The 21,401-nt window shown below is 42.7% G+C and overlaps 1 protein-coding gene across 7 annotated transcripts in view; it reads right to left on the bottom strand.

The window, feature by feature from the left end:
* Positions 1 to 21,401, bottom strand: part of LOC110523629 (colorectal mutant cancer protein) — a 124,638-nt gene that overhangs the window by 88,019 nt on the left and 15,218 nt on the right. The window contains exon 1 of one of the 7 annotated variants that reach the window (XM_090234537.1): positions 16,260 to 16,409. The exons of 3 other annotated variants lie outside the window; for them this stretch is intronic. Coding sequence is in view for 2 of the 4 variants with exons in the window: in XM_036977299.2 (XP_036833194.1) it covers positions 12,121 to 12,168 (48 nt within the window). In the remaining 2 variants the exon portion in view is untranslated. Of the gene's footprint in view, positions 1 to 12,120; positions 12,894 to 16,259; positions 16,410 to 21,401 lie in introns of those variants that run through there. 3 more of the 7 variants (XM_090234539.1, XM_036977299.2, XM_090234535.1) reach the window with 3 other exon arrangements.

Here is a 21,401-nt window from a genome sequence, read left to right as displayed (position 1 = left end):
CTTATTCGGTGTCCTGTGTGAATTTAAATATGCTCCCTCTAATTCTCTCTCTCTTTCTTTCTCTCTCTCAGAGGACCTGAGCCCTAGGATCATGCCTCAGGACTACCTGGCATGATGACTCCTTGCTGTCCCCAGTCCACCTGGCCGTGCTGCTGCTCCAGTTTCAACTGTTCTGCCTGCAACCCTGACATGTTCACTGGACGTGCTACCTGTCCCAGACCTGCTGTTTTCAACTCTCTAGAAACAGCAGGAGCGGTAGAGACTCTTAGTGATCGGCTATGAAACGCCAGCTGACATTTACTTCTGAGGTGCTGACTTGTTGCACCCTCAACAACTACTGTGATTATTATTATTTGACCATGCTGGTCATTTATGAACATTTGAACATCTTGGCCATGTTCTGTTATAATCTCCACCCGGCACAGCCAGAAGAGGACTGGCCGCCCCTCATAGCCTGGTTCCTCTCAAGGTTTCTTCCTAGGTTTTGACCTTTCTAGGGAGTTTTTCCTAGCCACCGTGCTTCTACACCTGCATTGCTTGCTGTTTGGGGTTTTAGGCTGGGTTTCTGTACAGCACTCAGCTGATGTAAGAAGGGCTATATAAATACATTTGATTTGCAGGGTACCAGAGTGCTATACTATATTTTGTTGGTAGAACTTGCAGCCTCACCTTAACAGTGAAGGTGAGAATGTCCTCGCCAATGGCATTATTCTGGTACATGGAATGGGAGACAGAGTGGTCAGCACAGTCCAGAGCAGCGAGTTTCCCCTGCAGCCCCAGGCCAGTGTTGCAGTAGCTGCATCTGTCTGATACCAAGAAGTGTTTTCCTGGATGTAGGATGAGATGTTCCATCATGGGTGACAGAAGCCTCCACAATAACACACACACACACACACACAAACACACACACACACACACACACACACACACACACACTGCTCCATTACAGAGACTTATGCGCAGAGCTGTACCAAGAAAAAACATAATTATAGAATTAGTTTTTTTACTCTCCTGTTAATGTTCTCACTGAGTAGCTTTAGAGATTTTATCATTTCATTTCTATAAATAGCCCGGTTTGTTTTGACTGGTGGAAAGAAAGAGAGGAGAGAAAGAGGGAGGAACGGAGAAAACAGGCTCAAATTGTGGTTTTGCAGCTTAATACACTGAAAGGTGAATTATCTCCCTCTCCTCACTCTCAAGCCTCATTTCCAATTGTTAAATGCTCCAGGTCCATACCGCGGTCACTGTAATAACCATTTGAATAACACAAAAAATAAATAACTGTACGAATGCCCAGCCATCCCATTTTCAGTCAGCTATTTGTAATCTATTTATAAATGTTTTGATGGTTATTTTATTTTCATGACGTCTCCATCCATAACTGGCAGTTACAGGGTTATACAGTACTTGTGCAGCCCTAATTGGCAGTGGATCTACCCTCTCTCTCAGAGAGAAATGAGAAATGGAGTGAGAAAGTCCACGTGTGAGTGAGTATAGGAGATACAAAAGTGTGTATGTGTGTTTCTGATTCCAAAAGTGCATATATGTGTGATTGTGTGTTTCTGAATGTGTGCCTATGTGAAAGTATGTGAATTTGTAAATCTATAAGTGTCGGTGTGCGTGTGCACGTATATAGAACACGTGTGTGTGTGCGTGCACATGAACATGCATATTTTCATTGGTGTGTGTGTGATTCTCAGTGTTCCTCTCTCTGGGGCCCTGGTACTTCACTCTAATTACCTGCTAAAGACCTAAAGAAGGGAGTTAATGAGGGCTCCCCCAGTAAATGAATGATTTCAATTAGGTACATTGAGGTAAGGGCCCCAGTCAGTCCTGCTGCTCCAGGATATTGCAACTTCAGACTGACAAGGGTCATTATTCAGGGGAAACCTTGGTTAACTTCCCTACTTTCAGCCTTGTACATATAGTTTCAAACCTTATTCAAATACGTCACAGAAATACAGTAAGAGTCCTTCAGAGTAATTTAAAGTGGAATTGTTTGAGAGAGATGGAATTTAAATGAATTGGCTGAAATGTGTTAATGTAGTTTGTCAGAGTTAAACTAGTTATTAGTGGCAAGGAGTTGGTTAATGTGCAGATTTCTATGGCAGTCTTGAACCCTAAAGTTAAACTGATGACAAAGACAGAAGAACAAAGACTAACCGTGAATCAAATCTTTATCAAACATAGTTAAAATAACTCTATGAACATTAATATACTGTATGACAAAAATAAATATATACTTAACAACCATAAAAATGCCTATGGCTGGTGTTCAGATGAAGCCTTACTTTGATAAGTAAGAGGTTCACTCTGGTAAATATTAAGTACAGAATATAAAATTGTCTCTTGATTCTCCTTTAAAATGACATGGTGTCTCTTTCAAAGCGCTGGATTGACCACATTTTAGGAGCAGCTGCACTGGAAAAGCTTACAACAGGTTTTCCAGGACTAGCTAATAAACACTCTGGGCTTCAATAGAACACCTGTATCGTTCATCATATATTTTGCTGATATTGGTCTTTAATGGTTGCTGTCGCTAGTTCATTGGCTGCTGTCACTAGTTCGTTGGCTGCTGTCGCTAGTTCGTTGGCTGCTGTCGCTAGTTCGTTGGCTTCTGTCGCTAGTTCGTTGGCTGCTGTCGCTAGTTCGTTGGCTGCTGTCGCTAGTTCGTTGGCTGCTGACGCTAGTTCGTTGGCTGCTGACGCTAGTTCGTTGGCTGCTGCCGCTAGTTCGTTGGCTGCTGCCGCTAGTTCGTTGGCTGCTGTCGCTAGTTCGTTGGCTGCTGCCGCTAGTTCGTTGATTGCCTAAATAGCACACTACATGTTGAGGGCTTTTGCAGTTCAAGACCATGCCTTTCGGGCTTTGCAACGTACCAGCAGACTTTGAACGCCGATAATGGAGAAGATGCACTGCACACCGCCACAGAACTAGAACAGAGTCAGTGCTGGGTCTATGTCTGTACTAAGAAGGATGCCTTTGCCATCTGGGGTGGCTCTAGCCCTTCTTATCATAAGAATATGCCTATGGTGAGAGGGAATGGAGGATGAGAGCTATGAAGGAGAACCACTTAAGCAAGTAATTAGCAACAAGCACATGGCCATATCTGACTGAGCAGCACGGGAACATTATGCATGGAGCTCGAGCACTATCACCACGACGACACACCTCTGGTGCGCTGGCACTGGCTTTTTGCGTTTTTCTGGTCAGTCACGTGAACCCTAAGGAAACAGTGATCTATACTAGAAGTCGACCGATTATGATTTTTCAACGCCGATACCGGTTATTGGAGGACCAAAAAAAGCCTATACCGATTAATTGGTCGATTAAAAAAATAAATTATAATGACAATTACAACAATACTGAATGAACACTTATTTTAACATAATATAATACATCAATAAAATAAATGTAGCCTCAAGTAAATAATGAAACATGTTCAATTTGGTTAAAATAATGCAAAAACAAAGTGTTGGAGAAGAAAGTAAAAGTGCAATATGTGCTATGTAAGAAAGCTAACGTTTCAGTTGCTCAGAACATGAGAACATATGAAAACTGGTGGTTCCTTTTAACATGAGTCTTCAATATTCCCAGGTAAGAAGTTTTAGGTTGTAGTTATTATATGAAGTGCTGTTTGAATGAATGTTTACGCGCCTGCTTCTGCCTACCACCGCTCAGTCAGATACTTGTATGCTCAGTCAGATTATATAGCAGGACACGATAGATAATATCTAGTTATATCATCAACCATGTGTAGTTAACTAGTGATTATGGTTGATTGTTTTTTATAAGATAAGTTTAATGCTAGCTAGCAACTTACCTTGGCTTACTGCATTCGCGTAACAGGTCATTATTGCGTTGGACTTGTTAACTGTAAGGTTCAAAGATTGAATCCCCCGAGCTGACAAGGTGAAAATCTGTCATTCTGCCAATGAACAAGGCAGTTAACCCACCGTTCCTAGGCCGTCATTGAAAAGAAGAATGTGTTCTTAACTGACTTGCCTAGTTAAATAAAGGTCTATATATATATATATATATATATATATATATATATATATATATATATATATATTTTACATCGGCAAATCGGAGCCCAAAATACCGATTTCCGATTGGTATGAAAACTTGAAATCGGCCCTGATTAATCGGCCATTCCGATTAATCGGTCGACCTCTAATCTATACTCACTGTATATGTTCCGTATAAAGCAGTGGTGGAGTCCATGCTCTCTCTTTCTCTCCATGTACACGAATGGATATGATGCATAGCACAAATAACCCCTGACTATTTCTGTGTGATGGATGACGTATCTCCACATACAGCCCTTTGATGTTTGTACAGAGTAGGAAAATATTAGCATGAAACAACCTCTGTGATCAAGGCTACCAGGGAGAAACAGAGCTCATTAAACTACTGTTAAGAAAAACAGCCTGTTATAAAGTTACTGATACCTTGGTCAAATATATAGGCCTAGAGCAGGAGGGTAGCTCTCCAGGAACAGGGTTGGAGGGAAAACCTACAGGAAGGAACAGGGTTGGAGGGAAAACCTACAGGACAGTAGCACTCCAGAAACAAGGTTGGAGAGCCGGGCCTAGAGACTGAACACTAAAGTGTTTCACTATGCAGACTATTCCACAAGGGAACATAAAACCACAACACCTACTATCAATGATTAATTGTATTGTTTTTATTGTACCTTTATTTAACTAGGCAAGTCAGTTAAGAACAAATTCTTATTTACAATGACGGCCTACCCCGGCCAAACTCTCCCCTAATCCGGACAACGCTTGGCCCAATTGTGCGCCGCCCTATGCGCCACTCGGGATCCTAACATTATGTAGGTCTAGTTCATAATGTTATTAAACTAACTTTAATCAAAATGTAGATGAAAATGTGTCACTTGAACAAAATGTGTCACTTGAACAATAAACGTCAGAGACTGTTGAATTATAGCACTCAATGTTGTCTCAATCAATATGCTCCCTCACTTCCCATAATGAATTCAGAAATGTAACAACTTCATAAATATGTGACAGGACATTTGAAAGAGACCATCAAGTATACAGAGGGGACCTATCATTAAATATGAGGATAAATAAAATTAAAAAGTGCCAGGGTAATTCATTCCTGCACTGGGTCATTGTTCTGGTTTACTCTACCTACCAGGAGAAGCTCGTAAATTCTACCTGCAGCCCCTGCTTCTCTCTTGTTTTCAGTTGGCGGAGTTAGAAGACCAATTCAGAGGGGCCGGAAATCAAGGTTGCGTACCAACCGGTGGAGGCACAGAGACTATATTCGTGCAGCCTTCGTGTCCGGTGTGATGTCGTCTCTTCCAAATCCTCCCCGCATCGATCGAGTGCCTCGACCGTAGTTCATGATGCTCTACGCTCCACTGTAGTACATCAGCGGCGCAAACGATGACTGAATGCTACATTTACAATACTACGGCTGTTAAGTCACTGATAGATCCAGTCTGCTTTCCCTCACTATAAATTGAAGGTAAAGGGCTTCTAAAACATCTGCCCAGACAATATATGTTTTTCTAGTTGATGTGAGGGTAGTGAAAAAATAAAACGACATGGGAGACGGGCTGTCTTTGATGGTCTAAGTACAGTTCATCTGATAAGGAAGCGTGTGCTTTCCCTGTTTAGGTTCAGAGTATGCGCTCGTGCATGCAGGAATGTGATTTTCTGAAGATCCTAGTTTGGAAAAAGCCAGCGTTGTGTTTGAATTGGCTGGTGGTTCTGGGGAATCGCCTAAGGCCCTGAACATTGCTTTACCAGAGCTGCAGGGTTAGTAACTGAACATTGCTTTACCAGAGCTGCAGGGTTAGTAACTGAACATTGCTTTACCAGAGCTGCAGGGTTAGTGACTGAACATTGCTTTACCAGAGCTGCAGGGTTAGTGACTGAACATTGCTTTACCAGAGCTGCAGGGTTAGTAACTGAACATTGCTTTACCAGAGCTGCAGGGTTAGTGTCTGAACATTGCTTTACCAGAGCTGCAGGGTTAGTAACTGAACATTGCTTTACCAGAGCTGCAGGGTTAGTAACTGAACATTGCTTTACCAGAGCTGCAGGGTTAGTAACTGAACATTGCTTTACCAGAGCTGCAGGGTTAGTAACTGAACATTGCTTTACCAGAGCTGCAGGGTTAGTAACTGAACATTGCTTTACCAGAGCTGCAGGTTTAGTGACTGAACATTGCTTTACCAGAGCTGCAGGGTTAGTGACTGAACATTGCTTTACCAGAGCTGCAGGGTTAGTAACTGAACATTGCTTTACCAGAGCTGCAGGGTTAGTAACTGAACATTGCTTTACCAGAGCTGCAGGGTTAGTAACTGAACATTGCTTTACCAGAGCTGCAGGGTTAGTAACTGAACATTGCTTTACCAGAGCTGCAGGGTTAGTAACTGAACATTGCTTTACCAGAGCTGCAGGGTTAGTGACTGAACATTGCTTTACCAGAGCTGCAGGGTTAGTGACTGAACATTGCTTTACCAGAGCTACAGGGTTAGTGACTGAACATTGCTTTACCAGAGCTGCAGGGTTAGTGACTGAACATTGCTTTACCAGAGCTGCAGGGTTAGTGACTGAACATTGCTTTACCAGAGCTGCAGGGTTAGTAACTGAACATTGCTTTACCAGAGCTGCAGGGTTAGTAACTGAACATTGCTTTACCAGAGCTGCAGGGTTAGTAACTGAACATTGCTTTACCAGAGCTGCAGGGTAAGTGACTGAACATTGCTTTACCAGAGCTGCAGGGTTAGTGACTGAACATTGCTTTACCAGAGCTGCAGGGTTAGGGACTGAACATTGCTTTACCAGAGCTGCAGGGTAAGTGACTGAACATTGCTTTACCAGAGCTGCAGGGTTAGTAACTGAACATTGCTTTACCAGAGCTGCAGGGTTAGTGACTGAACATTGCTTTACCAGAGCTGCAGGGTTAGTAACTGAGCATTGCTTTACCAGAGCTGCAGGGTTAGTAACTGAACATTGCTTTACCAGAGCTGCAGGGTAAGTGACTGAACATTGCTTTACCAGAGCTGCAGGGTTAGTGACTGAACATTGCTTTACCAGAGCTGCAGGGTTAGTGACTGAACATTGCTTTACCAGAGCTGCAGGGTAAGTGACTGAACATTGCTTTACCAGAGCTGCAGGGTTAGTGACTGAACATTGCTTTACCAGAGCTGCAGGGTTAGTGACTGAACATTGCTTTACCAGAGCTGCAGGGTTAGTAACTGAACATTGCTTTACCAGAGCTGCAGGGTTAGTAACTGAACATTGCTTTACCAGAGCTGCAGGGTAAGTGACTGAACATTTCTTTACCAGAGCTGCAGGGTAAGTGACTGAACATTGCTTTACCAGAGCTGCAGGGTTAGTGACTGAACATTGCTTTACCAGAGCGGCAGGGTTAGTGACTGAACATTGCTTTACCAGAGCTGCAGGGTAAGTCAAGAGCTGCAGGGTAAGTCAGGGGAAGAAGTAAAAGTGTCAACACGTTCATGCATAATGTTCTCTCTAGCCCCTGCTCTGTCCCTAAAGAGCTCGAACACACATTGTTGGTTACGAAAACTGAACTCTGTCTACTCACTCTCTCTCCCCCGCTCACCCCATCTCGCCATTGAAATTGGCTGCAGGCAAGGCATGACAAAGTATCCATAGGATTGAAACATACCTACAGTGCCTATAGAAAGTCTACACCTCCTTTGGATTTCTTCTCATTTTATTGTGTTACAGAGTGGGATTAAAATGGATTTGTCATTTGTTGTCAACGATCTACACAAAATACTATTGTCAGAGTGACATTTTTGAAAGATTTATGAAAAATAACACACTAGTATGCCTTGATTAGATAAGTCAATATATGTTAGTAACACTTTTGGCAGCAATTACAGCTGCGAGTCTTCATGGGTAAGTCACATGATAGGTTTGCACACCTGTATTATGAAATCATTTACCCATTATTCTTTTCAAAATTCCTCAAACTCTGTCAAGGTGTTAGGGGTCGTGGCTGACAGCAATAGATTTTCAAGCAGATTTAAGTAAAAACTGTAACTTGGCCACTCAGGAACATTCAATGTTGTCTTGGTAAGCAACTCCAGTGTAGATTTGTCTTTGTTTTTGTAGGTTATTTTCCTGGTGAAACGTGAATTCCTCTCCCAGTGTCTGGTGTAAAGCAGACTGAAGCAGGTTGACCTCTAGGATTTTGCTTGTGCTTAGCTGCATCCTATTTATTTGAAATCCTGAAAAGCTCCCCAGTCTTTGCCGATGTCAAGCATAACCACACCATGATGCAGCCCCCACCATGTTTGAAAATAAGGCAATTACACTGTGATGTGTTGTGTTTAACCCAAACATAAGGCTTTGAATTTAAGCTACATTTTTGCTGTGCTATTTTTTGCAGTATTACTTTAGTGCCTTCAGAAAGTATTCTCATCCCTTGCCTTTTTCACCATTTTCTTGTGTTACACCCTGAATTTAAAAAGGATTACATTTAGATTTTGTGTCACTGCCCTACACAATTAATTAAAAATGTAAACTTGAGTCATTATTCAACCCCTTTGTTATGGCAAGACAAAATAAAGTTCAGGAGTAAAAATGTGCTTAACAATGTGCAAGGCATGTCATATAAGTCATATAATAAGTTGCATGGACTCACTCTGTGTGCAATAGTGTTTACCATGAATTTTAACTTTAATGACTACCTCATCTCTGTACCCCACATATACAATTATCTGTAAGGTCCCTCAGTCAAGCAGTGACTTTCAAACACAGAATCAAAACACAAAGACCAGGGAGGCATGCCAATGCCTCGCAAAGAAGGGCACCTATTGGTAGATGGGTAAAAAAAAAAAAAAAAAAAAGCAGACATTGAATATCCCTTTGAGCATGGTGAAGTTATTCATTACACTTTGGATGGTGTATCAATCCACCCAGTCATTACAAAGATACAGGCATCCTTCCTAACTCAACTGCCGGAGAGGAAGGAAACCACACAGGGATTTCATCATGAGGACAATGGTGACTTTAAAACAGTTAGAGTTAATGGCTGTGATAGGAGAAAACTGAGGATGGATCAACATTGTAGTTACTCCACAATACTAACCTAAATGACAGAGTAAACAGATGGAAGCCTGTACAGAATAAAAATATTCTAACACATCCTGTTTGCAATTAGGCACTAAAGTAAAGCTGAAAATGTGGCAAAATTATAAACTTTATGTCCCTAATACAAAGCGTTATGTTTGGGGCAAACCAAACATAACATCACTGAGTACCGCTCTTCATATTTTGAAGTATGGTGATGGCTACATCAACGTTATGGGTATGCTTGTCATCGGAAAGGACTAGGGAGTTTTTTAGGATTTAAAAAAACAGAAAACAATAAGCACAGGAAAAATCCTAGAGAAGAACCTGGTTCAGTCTGCTTTCCAACAGATACTGGGTGACAAATTAATCTTTCAGCAGGATATCATAAAACAACAATCTAAACCACAAGAACAAATATACGCTGGAGTTGCTTACCAAGATGACATTGAATGTTCCTGAGTGGCCTAGTTACAGTTCTGACTTAAATCGTCTTGAAAATATATGGTAAGACTTGAACATGGCAGTCTACCATTAACCAACAACCAACTTGACAGAGCTTGAAGAATTTTTACAAATGTTGTAAAAATCCAGGTGTGAAAAGCTCTTAGAGACTTGCTCAGAAAGACTCACAGCTGTAATCGCTGCCAAAGGCGATCCTAACATGTATTGACTCAGGGGTGTGAATACTTACACTACCGTTCAAAAGTTTGGGGTCACTTAGAAATGTCCTTGTTTTTGAAAGAAAAGCACATTTTTCATCCATTAAAATAACATCAAATTGATCAGACATACAGTGTAGACACTGTTAATGTTGTAAATGACTATTGTAGCTGGAAACGGCTGATTTTTAATGGAATATCTACAGAGGCCCATTATCAGCAACCATCACTGCTGTGTTCCAATGGCACGTTGTGTTACTACTTCAAGGTCTCAGAGCGAGTGACGTCACCGATTGAAATGCTATTAGCGCGCACCTTGCTAACTAGCTAGCCATCGGTTACACCAGCCTAATCTCGGGAGTTGGTAGGCTTGAAGTCATAAACAGCTCAATGCTTGAAGCACAGCGAAGAGCTGCTGGCAAACACACAAAAGTGCTGTTTGAATTAATGCTTACGAGCCTGCTGCTGCCTACCACCGCTCAGTCAGACTGCTCTATCAAATATCAAATCATAGACTTAATTATAACATAATAACACACAGAAATACGAGCCTTAGGTCATTAATATGGTCAAATCCGGAAACTATATTTTCAAAACAAAACGTTTATCCTTTCAGTGAAATACAGAACCGTTACATATTTTTCCTGACGGGTGGCATCCCTATGTCTAAATATTTATGTTACATTGCACAACCTTCAATGTTATGTCATAATTATGTACAATTCTAGCAAATTAATTACGGTCTTTCTTAGGAAGAAATGGTCTTCACACAGTTCGCAACGAGCCAGGCAGCCCAAACTGCTGCATATACCCAGACTCTGCTTGCACAGAACGCAAGAGAAGTGACACAATTTCCCTAGTTAAAATAAATTCATGTTAGCAGGCAATATTAACTAAATACGCAGGTTTAAAAATATATACTTGTGTATTGATTTTAAGAAAGGCATTGATGTTTATGGTTAGGTACACATTGGTGCAACGACAAATGCGCTTGTTAAATCATCACCCGTTTGGCGAAGTAGGCTGTGATTCGATGAGAAATTAATAGGCATTGCATCGATTATATGCAACGCAGGACAAGCTAGATAAACTAGTAATATCAACCATGTGTAGTTAACTAGTGATTATGTTAAGATTGATTGTTTTTTATAAGATACGTTTAATGCTAGCTAGCAACTTACCTTGGCTTCTTGCTGCACTCGCGTAACAGGGAGTCAGCCTGCCACTCAGGCTCCCTGTGGAGCGCAATGTAATCGGCCACAATCGGTGTCCAAAAATGCCGTTTACCGATTGTTATGAAAAAGTGAAATCGGCCCTAATTAATCAGCCATTCTGATTAATCGGACGACTTCTACTCGTAATTTAACAATTTCATTTGTATTTACAGATGGCATACAAGTTTGTATGAGGTAGGGGTGCCTTCCAATCAAACCTTGCTTAGGGCCCCCAAAAGGCTAGGGCCGGCCCTGCATATAGAGACATGTAGACTTAGGGGCCCTGGGCCACTTGAGGCACTCAACAATGCACCTCTACACAGAGCCTCACTTCCTGTATCTTCAGAAACAGATGGCCATTGTGACTTTCTGGGAGATTTAACCGTTCTCATCTGTGGACGATGTGAGGGTAGAAGGGAAAGGGGCCATAAAGACCTTGAAACTGAAAGAAACACTTCTGTAGAAGAGCTTACACTAACAGTCAGAGCTTGCTTACTATCCCGCTCGAAAGCCCTTGGAAAACAAACAGCTTGTTTTACAGAGTCAGAAGGACAGAGACAGAGAAAAAGAGGGAGCGAGTGCTGATTTGGTAGCTATCTGGTCTTCTATTTTCACTGTGGGAGCGTAACATACCCGAGGCACTTCGCCTACATTTTCCTACCCCTTCTCTTCCTCCCTTTTGAGAGGTATTTCGCCTGAACCTAACTCTCTCCCACCTGGATTTAATATGCTGCAAGCAGGGGGGGACTGCGGGGAGAGAGAAATGGGTAGAGGACTAGTCCAGATGAGTCTGAGCCATGAGCTGGAGGGGCACAAGTGTTTACAGAGGGACGAAAGACAGACAGCTCTGACTGAAACCTTCCAAGCGAGTTGGCTGTCATTTCTGGATTATAAGAAAGGAGTCCTACTTCTTGGCCAAACCTTGAAATAACCTAGAAATGGGTGACAAGAGAATTTCACAGAAACCCTAACGACACTAGTAACCACTTCCAAACCAAACCTTTAAGACAAAGTAAGAGAAAACTCAGATCCAACCCTTTTCAAATGAACAACTACCTCTTACACAGTGGACCTGAAAGACCTAAGAGGCAAGCCTCCAAGCAAGACATTAGACAGTTTTGATGTGGCCACTTGTACAGAAATGTGCAGTCTTACCTCGCCCCCTTCGATCCCCAATTTTCCGACTGTTCCGGAAGAGTTCATGACTTCCCCAAACTCTCAAAAGATATTAAGATTCCAGAGCTCTCTCTCCGACAGAAATGCGATGAAAGAAAAACGCAGTCCCTTAGTCCCTTGTCTTCAGATGCATGTAGTCTCCAGTGCCGCTGGCTGCTGTGGCAAACCACCTTCATTCAGAAAAATCCCACACTGTGATCAGAATGAACACACACGCAGCATACACGCAAAAACCAAAAGGTGGAGGTAAATACACATACACAAACCCGCTCGCGTTCAGAAGTGCACAGTCACACACACCGGCACATGTTCCATGATCCGTTATCAGTTAAGTCATTAGCGCTCCTGCTGCCCCTCAGGAGAACCGTTCCCGAGTGTAACCAAGGAAAACTGATGGAGTCTCTCTTGGCTGGCTCGCCTTTTCCCTGCCGCTCCCCCGTCATCTCCACGCGCTGCCGCCACCCGGGGCCAGGCTCAGTGCGTCTGTGTATGTGTGTGTAGCGGGCAGCGTTCCCCAGTGTGTTATCGTCTCTGCTGCTCGACTGTCTGTCGGATTCCAGTCTACGAGCAGTTGTTCCTCCTTATCCCCCTCTCCTCTTGTTCTCTCCACCTCCTCTCTTCGATATGGATTCAAGTTTTAGCAGCACCCCCTTCTCATTCCTTCAGTCGGTCTGTGCCACTCCCAGACCTCTCTCTCTCTCTGAAACTCAGACAAGCACTCACACCAAAGAGTGCCGCGGCACTAATGGTATGTTCAACAGAGTGCATGCTCTCTCCCTCTCTCCCTCCCTCCCTGAGCTCTAGAAATGGCAGCATTCCAGAACTTTCCCTCATCTCCACTCTTGGAGAATGTTAAAACAATTAAAGTGCACTTCTGGCATTGTGGCTCCTCTCGTAGACTTAATTATAGTGTGTAGGGTACGCTAATAGACCAGTTCATTAGCAGCCCATTCAGGCCTTATTAAATATGAACAGATTGGAGCACTTCATTAATATATTGATGACTGGGGTTTAGAGCAACCAGTAATGAACGTTTGACTACATGGATCAACGCAATATTTGTTAGCCGATAAGACTAGCTAATTCAGAAAGGTTAGATTATGTTGGTAATGGGAAAGACAGTCACATAAGGATTTGAAAAAATGGGTAGTACGACCACCTCTTGCTCGGCACTTTGAATGGAACATAGAATAAACCCCTCCCCCTATTGATATTGGTTTGATTTTTGATATGACATGTTGAGATGTGACCGGAAGCCACATTAGGGGAACGACCAAGGTGTCAAGGAGACCACATAGCAAAGTAGCATATACACACACACACACAAAGATGTGGATGGACACAACAACACAAGCAGCTATTTCAGACATGCTCACACATACACACACAGATACACACACAAACTCAGCAAAAAAAGAAACATCCCTTTTTCAGGACCCTGTCTTTCAAAGATAATTCCAAATAACTTGTAAAGGGTTTAAACACTGTTTCCCATGCTTGATCAATGAACTATAAACAATTCATGAACATGCACCTGTGGAACGGTCGTTAGGACACTAACAGCTTACAGACGGCGATTAAGGTCACAGTTATTCAAACTTAGGTCAGTAAAGAGGCCTTTCTACTGACTCTGAAAAACACCAAAAGAAAGATCAGGATCCCTGCTCATCTGCGCAAATGTGCCTTAGGCATGCTGCAAGGCGGCATGAGGATTGCAGATGTGGCCAGGGCAATAAATTGCAATGTCCGTACTGTGACCTAAGACAGCGCTACAGGTAGACAGGACGGACAGCTGATCATCCTCACAGTGGCAGACCACGTGTAACAACACCTGCACAGGATCAGTACATCCGAACATCACACGTGCGGGACAGGTACAGGATGGCAAAAACAACTGCCCGAGTTACACCAGGAACGCACAATCCCTCCATTAGTGCTCAGACTGTCCACAACAGGCTGAGAGAGGCTGGAAGGCAGGTCCTCACCAGACACCACCGGCAACAACGTCGCCAATGGGCACAAACCCACCGTCGCTGAACCAGACAGGACTGGCAAAAAGTGCTCTTCACTGACGAGTCGCGGTTGTCTCATCAGGGGTGATGGTCGGATTTGCGTTATCGTCGAAGGAATGAGTGTTACACCGAGACCTGTACTCTGGAGCGGGATCGATTTAGAGGTGGAGGGTTCGTCATGGTCTGGGGCGGTATGTCACATCATCGGACTGAGCTTCTTGTCATTGCAGGGAATCTCAACGCTGTGCGTTACAGGGAGGAAATCCTCCTCCCTCATGTGGTACCCTTCCCGCAGGCTCATCCTGACATGAACCTCCAGCATGACAATGCCACCAACCATACTGCTCATTCTGTGCTTGACAGGAATGTCAGTGTTCTGCCATGGCCAGCGAAGAGCCCGGATGTCAATCCCATTGAGCACGTCTGGGACCTGTTGGATCGGAGGGGAGGGCTAGGGCCATTCCCCCCAGAAATGTCCGGGAACTTGCAGGTGCCTTGGTGAAAGAGTGGGGTAACGTCTCACAGAAAGAACTGGCAAATCTGGTGCAGTCCATGAGGAGGAGATGCACTGCAGTACTTAATGCAGCTGGTGGCCACACCAGATACTGACTGTTACTTTGATTTTGACCCCCCCTTTCTTCAAGTACACATTATTCCATTTATGTTAGTCACATTTCTGTAGAACTTGTTCAGTTTATGTCTCAGTTTGTTGAATATTGTTATGTTCATACAAATATTTACACGTGTTAAGTTTTCTGAAAATAAGCATATTTGACAGTGAGAGGACGTTTCTTTTAGAGGGGGTGTTTCAGCGTTTGGGTGATCCTGACCTTTAAGCTCAGCTACAAATCATGCTGCTCCCCAAGCTGGACACTGCTCATCAGAATGCAAACACACAAAGAGCAGAATAAAGAGGGGAAACGCACAGCCAGGCACCTGCTGGCATATGCCCCTAATTAGAAGTCTTCCTTACTTGCCATGCAAATTGGAACATGTAAACTCACAATGCCCTGACCACTGAATTCACATTCAATAGTAAGGCTTCAAGGCAAGCGAGTCGTAATACTTCAACCTACCACCCTATAGCCCAAGGCTCCCCCTAGCTTCATCCAAAATTAATATTTCATTGTAAATGTAATTAATTCCCACCCTAATGTCTTCTCTCATCCATTTCACTAGGGGGTAAAAAAAAGAAATACATTAAAAGAACTGTGCTGAAACAAGTTCAACTACCATTCCCAGTTGATATTCTAAGTGAACAATATTACAATAAATTTAAAAGAATTCTAACAGCAGGAGGCAATTGAGAAGATGAGAGCCGTAGCAGAAGACAAAAAGTTGAACCTTTTCTGACTCTGCACTCGGAGTAGTATATCAGAGGTGCTGCTGGACTACGTTTAGACAGTACTGCTCTGGCCTTGCAAAAACACCTGCATGCATCATTTATGAAGCTGGACTTACGGTACATTGGGAGCTGGTTCACTTTCTAATTGAGTGACTCAAAGAAATGGAATGGAGCAGGAAGTCTAGTCTGTCTCCCTCTCTCCCTGACCAGTGAACATTAAACGAGAACAATGATATGGAGAATAGACACCTTCTTTACTCAAGACTTTTCTTTTTTCTAAGAGGTTTTCTAGGATGATAGAAAAGTAATTAGACAGCAAGATAAAAAGTAATTTGGCTGTTACTAGTAGTGGAAGAAAGCTCAAATAACCATCACTACACAACAGGGAAATAAAATCTCCCAGATCAATGTAAAGTAATACAGCACGGCATACATGTACACAAATCATACTGCTATAGACTGAAATACACATTAATATAAAATAACATAGGCCTCAATAGAAAGTGATTCTCCAAACAGATTAAAATGAAGATCGACAGCATGTTTCCCATCAAATCCACACAGCAGTCTAAAACGTCCAACAATCTCACCCACCTAGATATCCAAGTCCCAACAGTTACCCTTTGCAGTGGTCTCTGGTCTCGAGCTAAGTCCACTCCAACCTGGCAAATCAGCTCTAGGCTATAGGGCCGACACGGCCTAAAGCGACTTTCCCCACAGAAATACCACCCATCTCTTTCATCCTGCCCAGCCTTGCTTACCTCATCACCAACGTACAGTCCTCTCAACAGCCCTCCAACATCAACATGTTAGTCCAAAAGAGCTATATAAAAAGACAAGCTAGGCTAACACATTACGTCTAACACCTTGTTAGCGACCAACACAGAGCTTGGAGGACACAGTGACTGTGCATTGCAGTGGTGCTGGCTGGGAGGATGTATCAGGAGACTCGATTATGCTTTTCTGGGCACTTTTCCAAGGGGGAGAGAAAAGAGGAGTGGCACAGGGAAAGGGACAGTGTCAGTGCCACAGTGAAACCCAACTTGACTGTGTGTCAAATCAAATCTGCTGCGGGGCAGATAGCGATAGAGCTATCCTAGCTAGCACACAGGGGGGCTATGTATTGAGGGCATATATAGCAGCTAGCCTAGCACACAGGGGGGCTATGGGTTGAGGGCAGATAGCGATAGAGTTAGCCTAGCTAGCACACAGGGGGCTATGGGTTTAGCGCTAGCCAGAGTTACAGACGCTAATCCAAACAGTGGCAGCTAGCCCCCAAAGAGGGAGGACTGGCTCACGGCCAGCCTGGTGGTGTCATTCTTTCTCTACCTGCTGAGTGAAAGGCCTTTAATCACATTGTCTGATCTATAGAAAAACAACTCCCACCAAAGCAGGAAATAGGCATAATACTGTTATAAGACTGACATAACACCTGTCACAACTGGTTATGACATCCTCAACTGGTCACAAAGATTAATTGTGCAATTTTGACCAGCAGTTAGGCACACATTGGGCGGGGCTAAATCTATGGGATGCGGCATGGAGAGAGAGGACTCAAGTAGCGAAATAAACTATAAAAATGGACGTTACACGGCTATCACATTTAACAAACCAAACATTCAAATACCGCTATAGAAAGTAAAGTACAAACCCAAAATTGTCCGTGCATCAATACCGGTATATCATAAATACGGTTTACCACCCAGCCCTAAGGCCCATTGTTGTGCCATTCATTCGCAGCAATACCCTCATGTTTCAGCATGATAATGCATGGCGCCATGTCGCAAGGACCTGTACACAATTCCTGGAAGCTGAAAATGTCCCAGTTCTTCCACGGCCTGAATACTCACCAGACATGTCACCCATTGAGCATGTTTGGGATGCTCTGGATCGACGTGTACAACAGTCTGTTCCAGTTCCCACCAATATCCAGCAACTTCGCAGAGCCATTGAAGAGGAGTGAGACAACATTCCACAATCAACAGCCTGATCAACTTTATGCGAAGGAGATGTGTTGCGCTGCATGAGGCAAATGGTGGTCCACCAGACACTGACTAGTTTTCTGATCCACACTCCTACCTTTTTTTTGTCAAGGTACTTGTGACCAACAGATGCATATCTGTAATCCCAGTCACGTGAAATCCATAGATTAGAGCCTAATGAATTGACTTAAATTGACTGATTTATTTATATGAACTGTACCTCAGTAAAAGCGCTGAAATTGTTGCATGTTGCGTTTATATTTTTGTTCGGTGTATATTGGTGCCATTTAGCAGCCTGTGTGTGTCTAGATTCATATTGGTTAAGCTATGTAGAAACCTAGGCTATGCTCTTTCGGTTAGGCTCTTTGGGAGCACGGTAATTGATGGGGGAGCAGGCTTTGTAAGACCAGGAGCCAAACTAGCTCACAACTTACAAGACACAGGTCATGAACCAAGGCTGGTATGGTAAAGGGATATCCTGCTATGTGTAAGTGTTGTGTGTACCTCCAGAGGCCGAAGAAGAAGCAGAAGGCTCTGTCTGGATGCACATTCCTTTCTGGATCACTCCCTTGGTGACTGCGTGTACATCATCCACCTCTTCCTTCTCTACCTACCACTCTTCCTCCTTTCCTCTCTTCTCTCATCCTCTTCCTCCAAACATCACTCACTTCTCTTCCTCTGGTGAAACACTGTTCCCTCATAAGCTACTGCAATATCGAAGAGAGCGACATGTGCTGGATCATTTTGTCAAAATAAATGTCCTCCTCCCTAAATCCATCAGATACTGCATGCATCTGTTAACCTTTTTACAGTCATGGGAATTGGCCTACAGTGCCTTGCGAAAGTATTCGGCCCGCTTGAACTTTGCGACCTTTTGCCACATTTCAGGCTTCAAACATAAAGATATAAAACTGTATTTTTTTGTGAAGAATCAACAACAAGTGGGACACAATCATGAAGTGGAACGACATTTATTGGATATTTCAAACTTTTTTAACAAATCAAAAACTGAAAAATTGGGCGTGCAAAATGATTCAGCCCCTTTACTTTCAGTGCAGCAAACTCTCTCCAGAAGTTCAGTGAGGATCTCTGAATGATCCAATGTTGACCTAAATGACTAATGATGATAAATACAATCCACCTGTGTGTAATCAAGTCTCCGTATAAATGCACCTGCACTGTGATAGTCTCAGAGGTCCGTTAAAAGCGCAGAGAGCATCATGACGAACAAGGAACACACCAGGCAGGTCCGAGATACTGTTGTGAAGAAGTTTAAAGCTGGATTTGAATACAAAAAGATTTCCCAAGCTTTAAACATTCCAAGGAGCACTGTGCAAGCGATAATATTGAAATGGAAGGAGTATCAGACCACTGCAAATCTACTAAGACCTGGCCGTCCCTCTAAACTTTCAGCTCATACAAGGAGAAGACTGATCAGAGATGCAGCCAAGAGGCCCATGATCACTCTGGATGAACTGCAGAGATCTACAGCTGAGGTGGGAGACTCTGTCCATAGGACAACAATCAGTCGTATATTGCACAAATCTGGCCTTTATGGAAGAGTGGCAAGAAGAAAGCCATTTCTTAAAGACATCCATAAAAAGTGTTGTTTAAAGTTTGCCACAAGCCACCTGGGAGACACACCAAACATGTGGAAGAAGGTGCTCTGGTCAGATGAAACCAAAATTGAACTTTTTGGCAACAATGCAAAATGTTATGTTTGGCGTAAAAGCAACACAGCTGAACACACCATCCCCACTGTCAAACATGGTGGTGGCAGCATCATGGTTTGGGCCTGCTTTTCTTCAGCAGGGACGGGGAAGATGGTTAAAATTGATGGGAAGATTGATGGAGCCAAATACAGGACCATTCTGGAAGAAAACCTGATGGAGTCTGCAAAAGACCTGAGACTGGGACGGAGATTTGTCTTCCAACAAGACAATGATCCAAAACATAAAGCAAAATCTACAATGGAATGGTTCAAAAATAAGCATATCCAGGTGTTAGAATGGCCAAGTCAAAGTCCAGACCTGAATCCAATCGAGAATCTGTGGAAAGAACTGAAAACTGCTGTTCACAAATGCTCTCCATCCAACCTCACTGAGCTCGAGCTGTTTTGCAAGGAGGAATGGGAAAAAATGTCAGTCTCTCGATGTGCAAAACTGATAGACAGCAAAAGGTGGCGCTACAAAGTATTAACTTAAGGGGGCTGAATAATTTTGCACGCCCAATTTTTCAGTTTTTGATTTGTTAAAAAAGTTTGAAATATCCAATAAATGTCGTTCCACTTCATGATTGTGTCCCACTTGTTGTTGATTCTTCACAAAAAAATACAGTTTTATATCTTTATGTTTTAAGCCTGAAATGTGGCAAAAGGTTGCAAAGTTCAAGGGGGCCGAATACTTTTGCAAGGCACTGTATATCAACTGGCTAAATTGAAATGTTTCTTACAGAATAAATATGAAAAGCATATGCATAACCATAGTAGCAATTGAAAGGGAACATTTTGGAGATGATGGGGAAATTATTAGACCAAAGGTGAGGACACAACATTTCACCTGACAAGACTGAATCTAAAAAAGAAACAGTTGATGTGATGTTCATTTTATATTTACAGTACTTTCGCAGCATTTGTTTATAACGAAATCTGAACATACTCTGGATACAATTAGTAACATGATAAGAGTATTCCTGGAGAATATTGGATAGGTACAACATAAGACAAAAAAATGATAAAAGTTTGAGTGAGAGGACTAACTGGTGTCTCCAATTGGCCACATACACCTCTCCAAAGTGTGCACAGTTCCTAAGTCATTTCAATGCACTTTTATGACTCAAAGAAGTCTTCAACTCTTGTAGTTGTTTTGTTCGCAATCCAAAAACAGTCCATTATAAATCGCAATCTGGGTCAGATCCTAATTTTGGTGCACATAGAAAGGAGTTATGAGTGCATACAAGAACATCTGCCATGGCAAATGTTCTTCACAATAGACAAACATTGTGTTTAGAACAACCCAGGGTATGATTTAATCTTGTAACTGTGCATCAAACATAGTGATCATAAACGTTGACACTGTATATGACAGTCATTTTATGATATGGAAATGTGAAGTCCACATTTGGACTCAGGTGTTTGGTTTGCTTGTATGACATCAAAGCTGTAATTATTATAATCCTCAACGTCTCATTTTTCTAAATACACAAGAGTCCTCTTAATTTTCAGCATTTCCCTCACTCAGACGACAAAACATTTGCAAAAGATGCCCAATTAGCAGGAGAGATGGAGGCAAATTCTTGTCGTGCACGGTGCTCAAGTTCAGAATGTCTCTACTGTGAGAAGAATGTCAAAACCTGAGGCGCAGAGCCTGAGCGCTGATGTCATGTATAGCATGTTACTGTACAACCATTGTGTTTATCAGTGCCCACATCTGCCATTTTCAACCCGTATACAGGTACGAGTGTAAAGGGCTAATTAACAGATATTGATTTAGCTTTTTGCTGTCTTGAAAATAGGCTATCTATTAGGATTACTTTGCTCTATTTTGGGGCTTGGCTGAGAACCTGGTGTCATATCATAGGGGGATTTCATACTGAGACACCAGATGGAGAACAGCAGTGAGAAAGATACAGCCAGCTCTGCACTTCTGCTACGGACAAAACCTCACCATCCACACCAGTGGATATATTACACATGCTGAAAGAGAAACTGCTATATAGGTCAATAAAGGCTACTGTATGTGGCATGGAATCAAGATCATACAAAAGTCTATACAAACCACTAGTGTAAAGAGACATCTCTGACTATGGATAGCCTAGATCAGTCCGTATGGTTGCAACTTGTGGCATTAGTTTACCATACATCATGTTGTAAAGTAGTAGAGAATAATCACAGCACAGCATTACAGAGCAAACATCACTTTC

Source organism: Oncorhynchus mykiss, chromosome 5, assembly GCF_057628025.1.
Source record: "Oncorhynchus mykiss isolate SJ-2025 chromosome 5, ASM5762802v1, whole genome shotgun sequence".
Classification (NCBI taxonomy): Eukaryota; Metazoa; Chordata; class Actinopteri; order Salmoniformes; family Salmonidae; genus Oncorhynchus; species Oncorhynchus mykiss.
The sequence above is the reverse complement of the archived record's forward strand: the minus strand, read 5'-3'. Positions and strand labels throughout refer to the sequence as shown.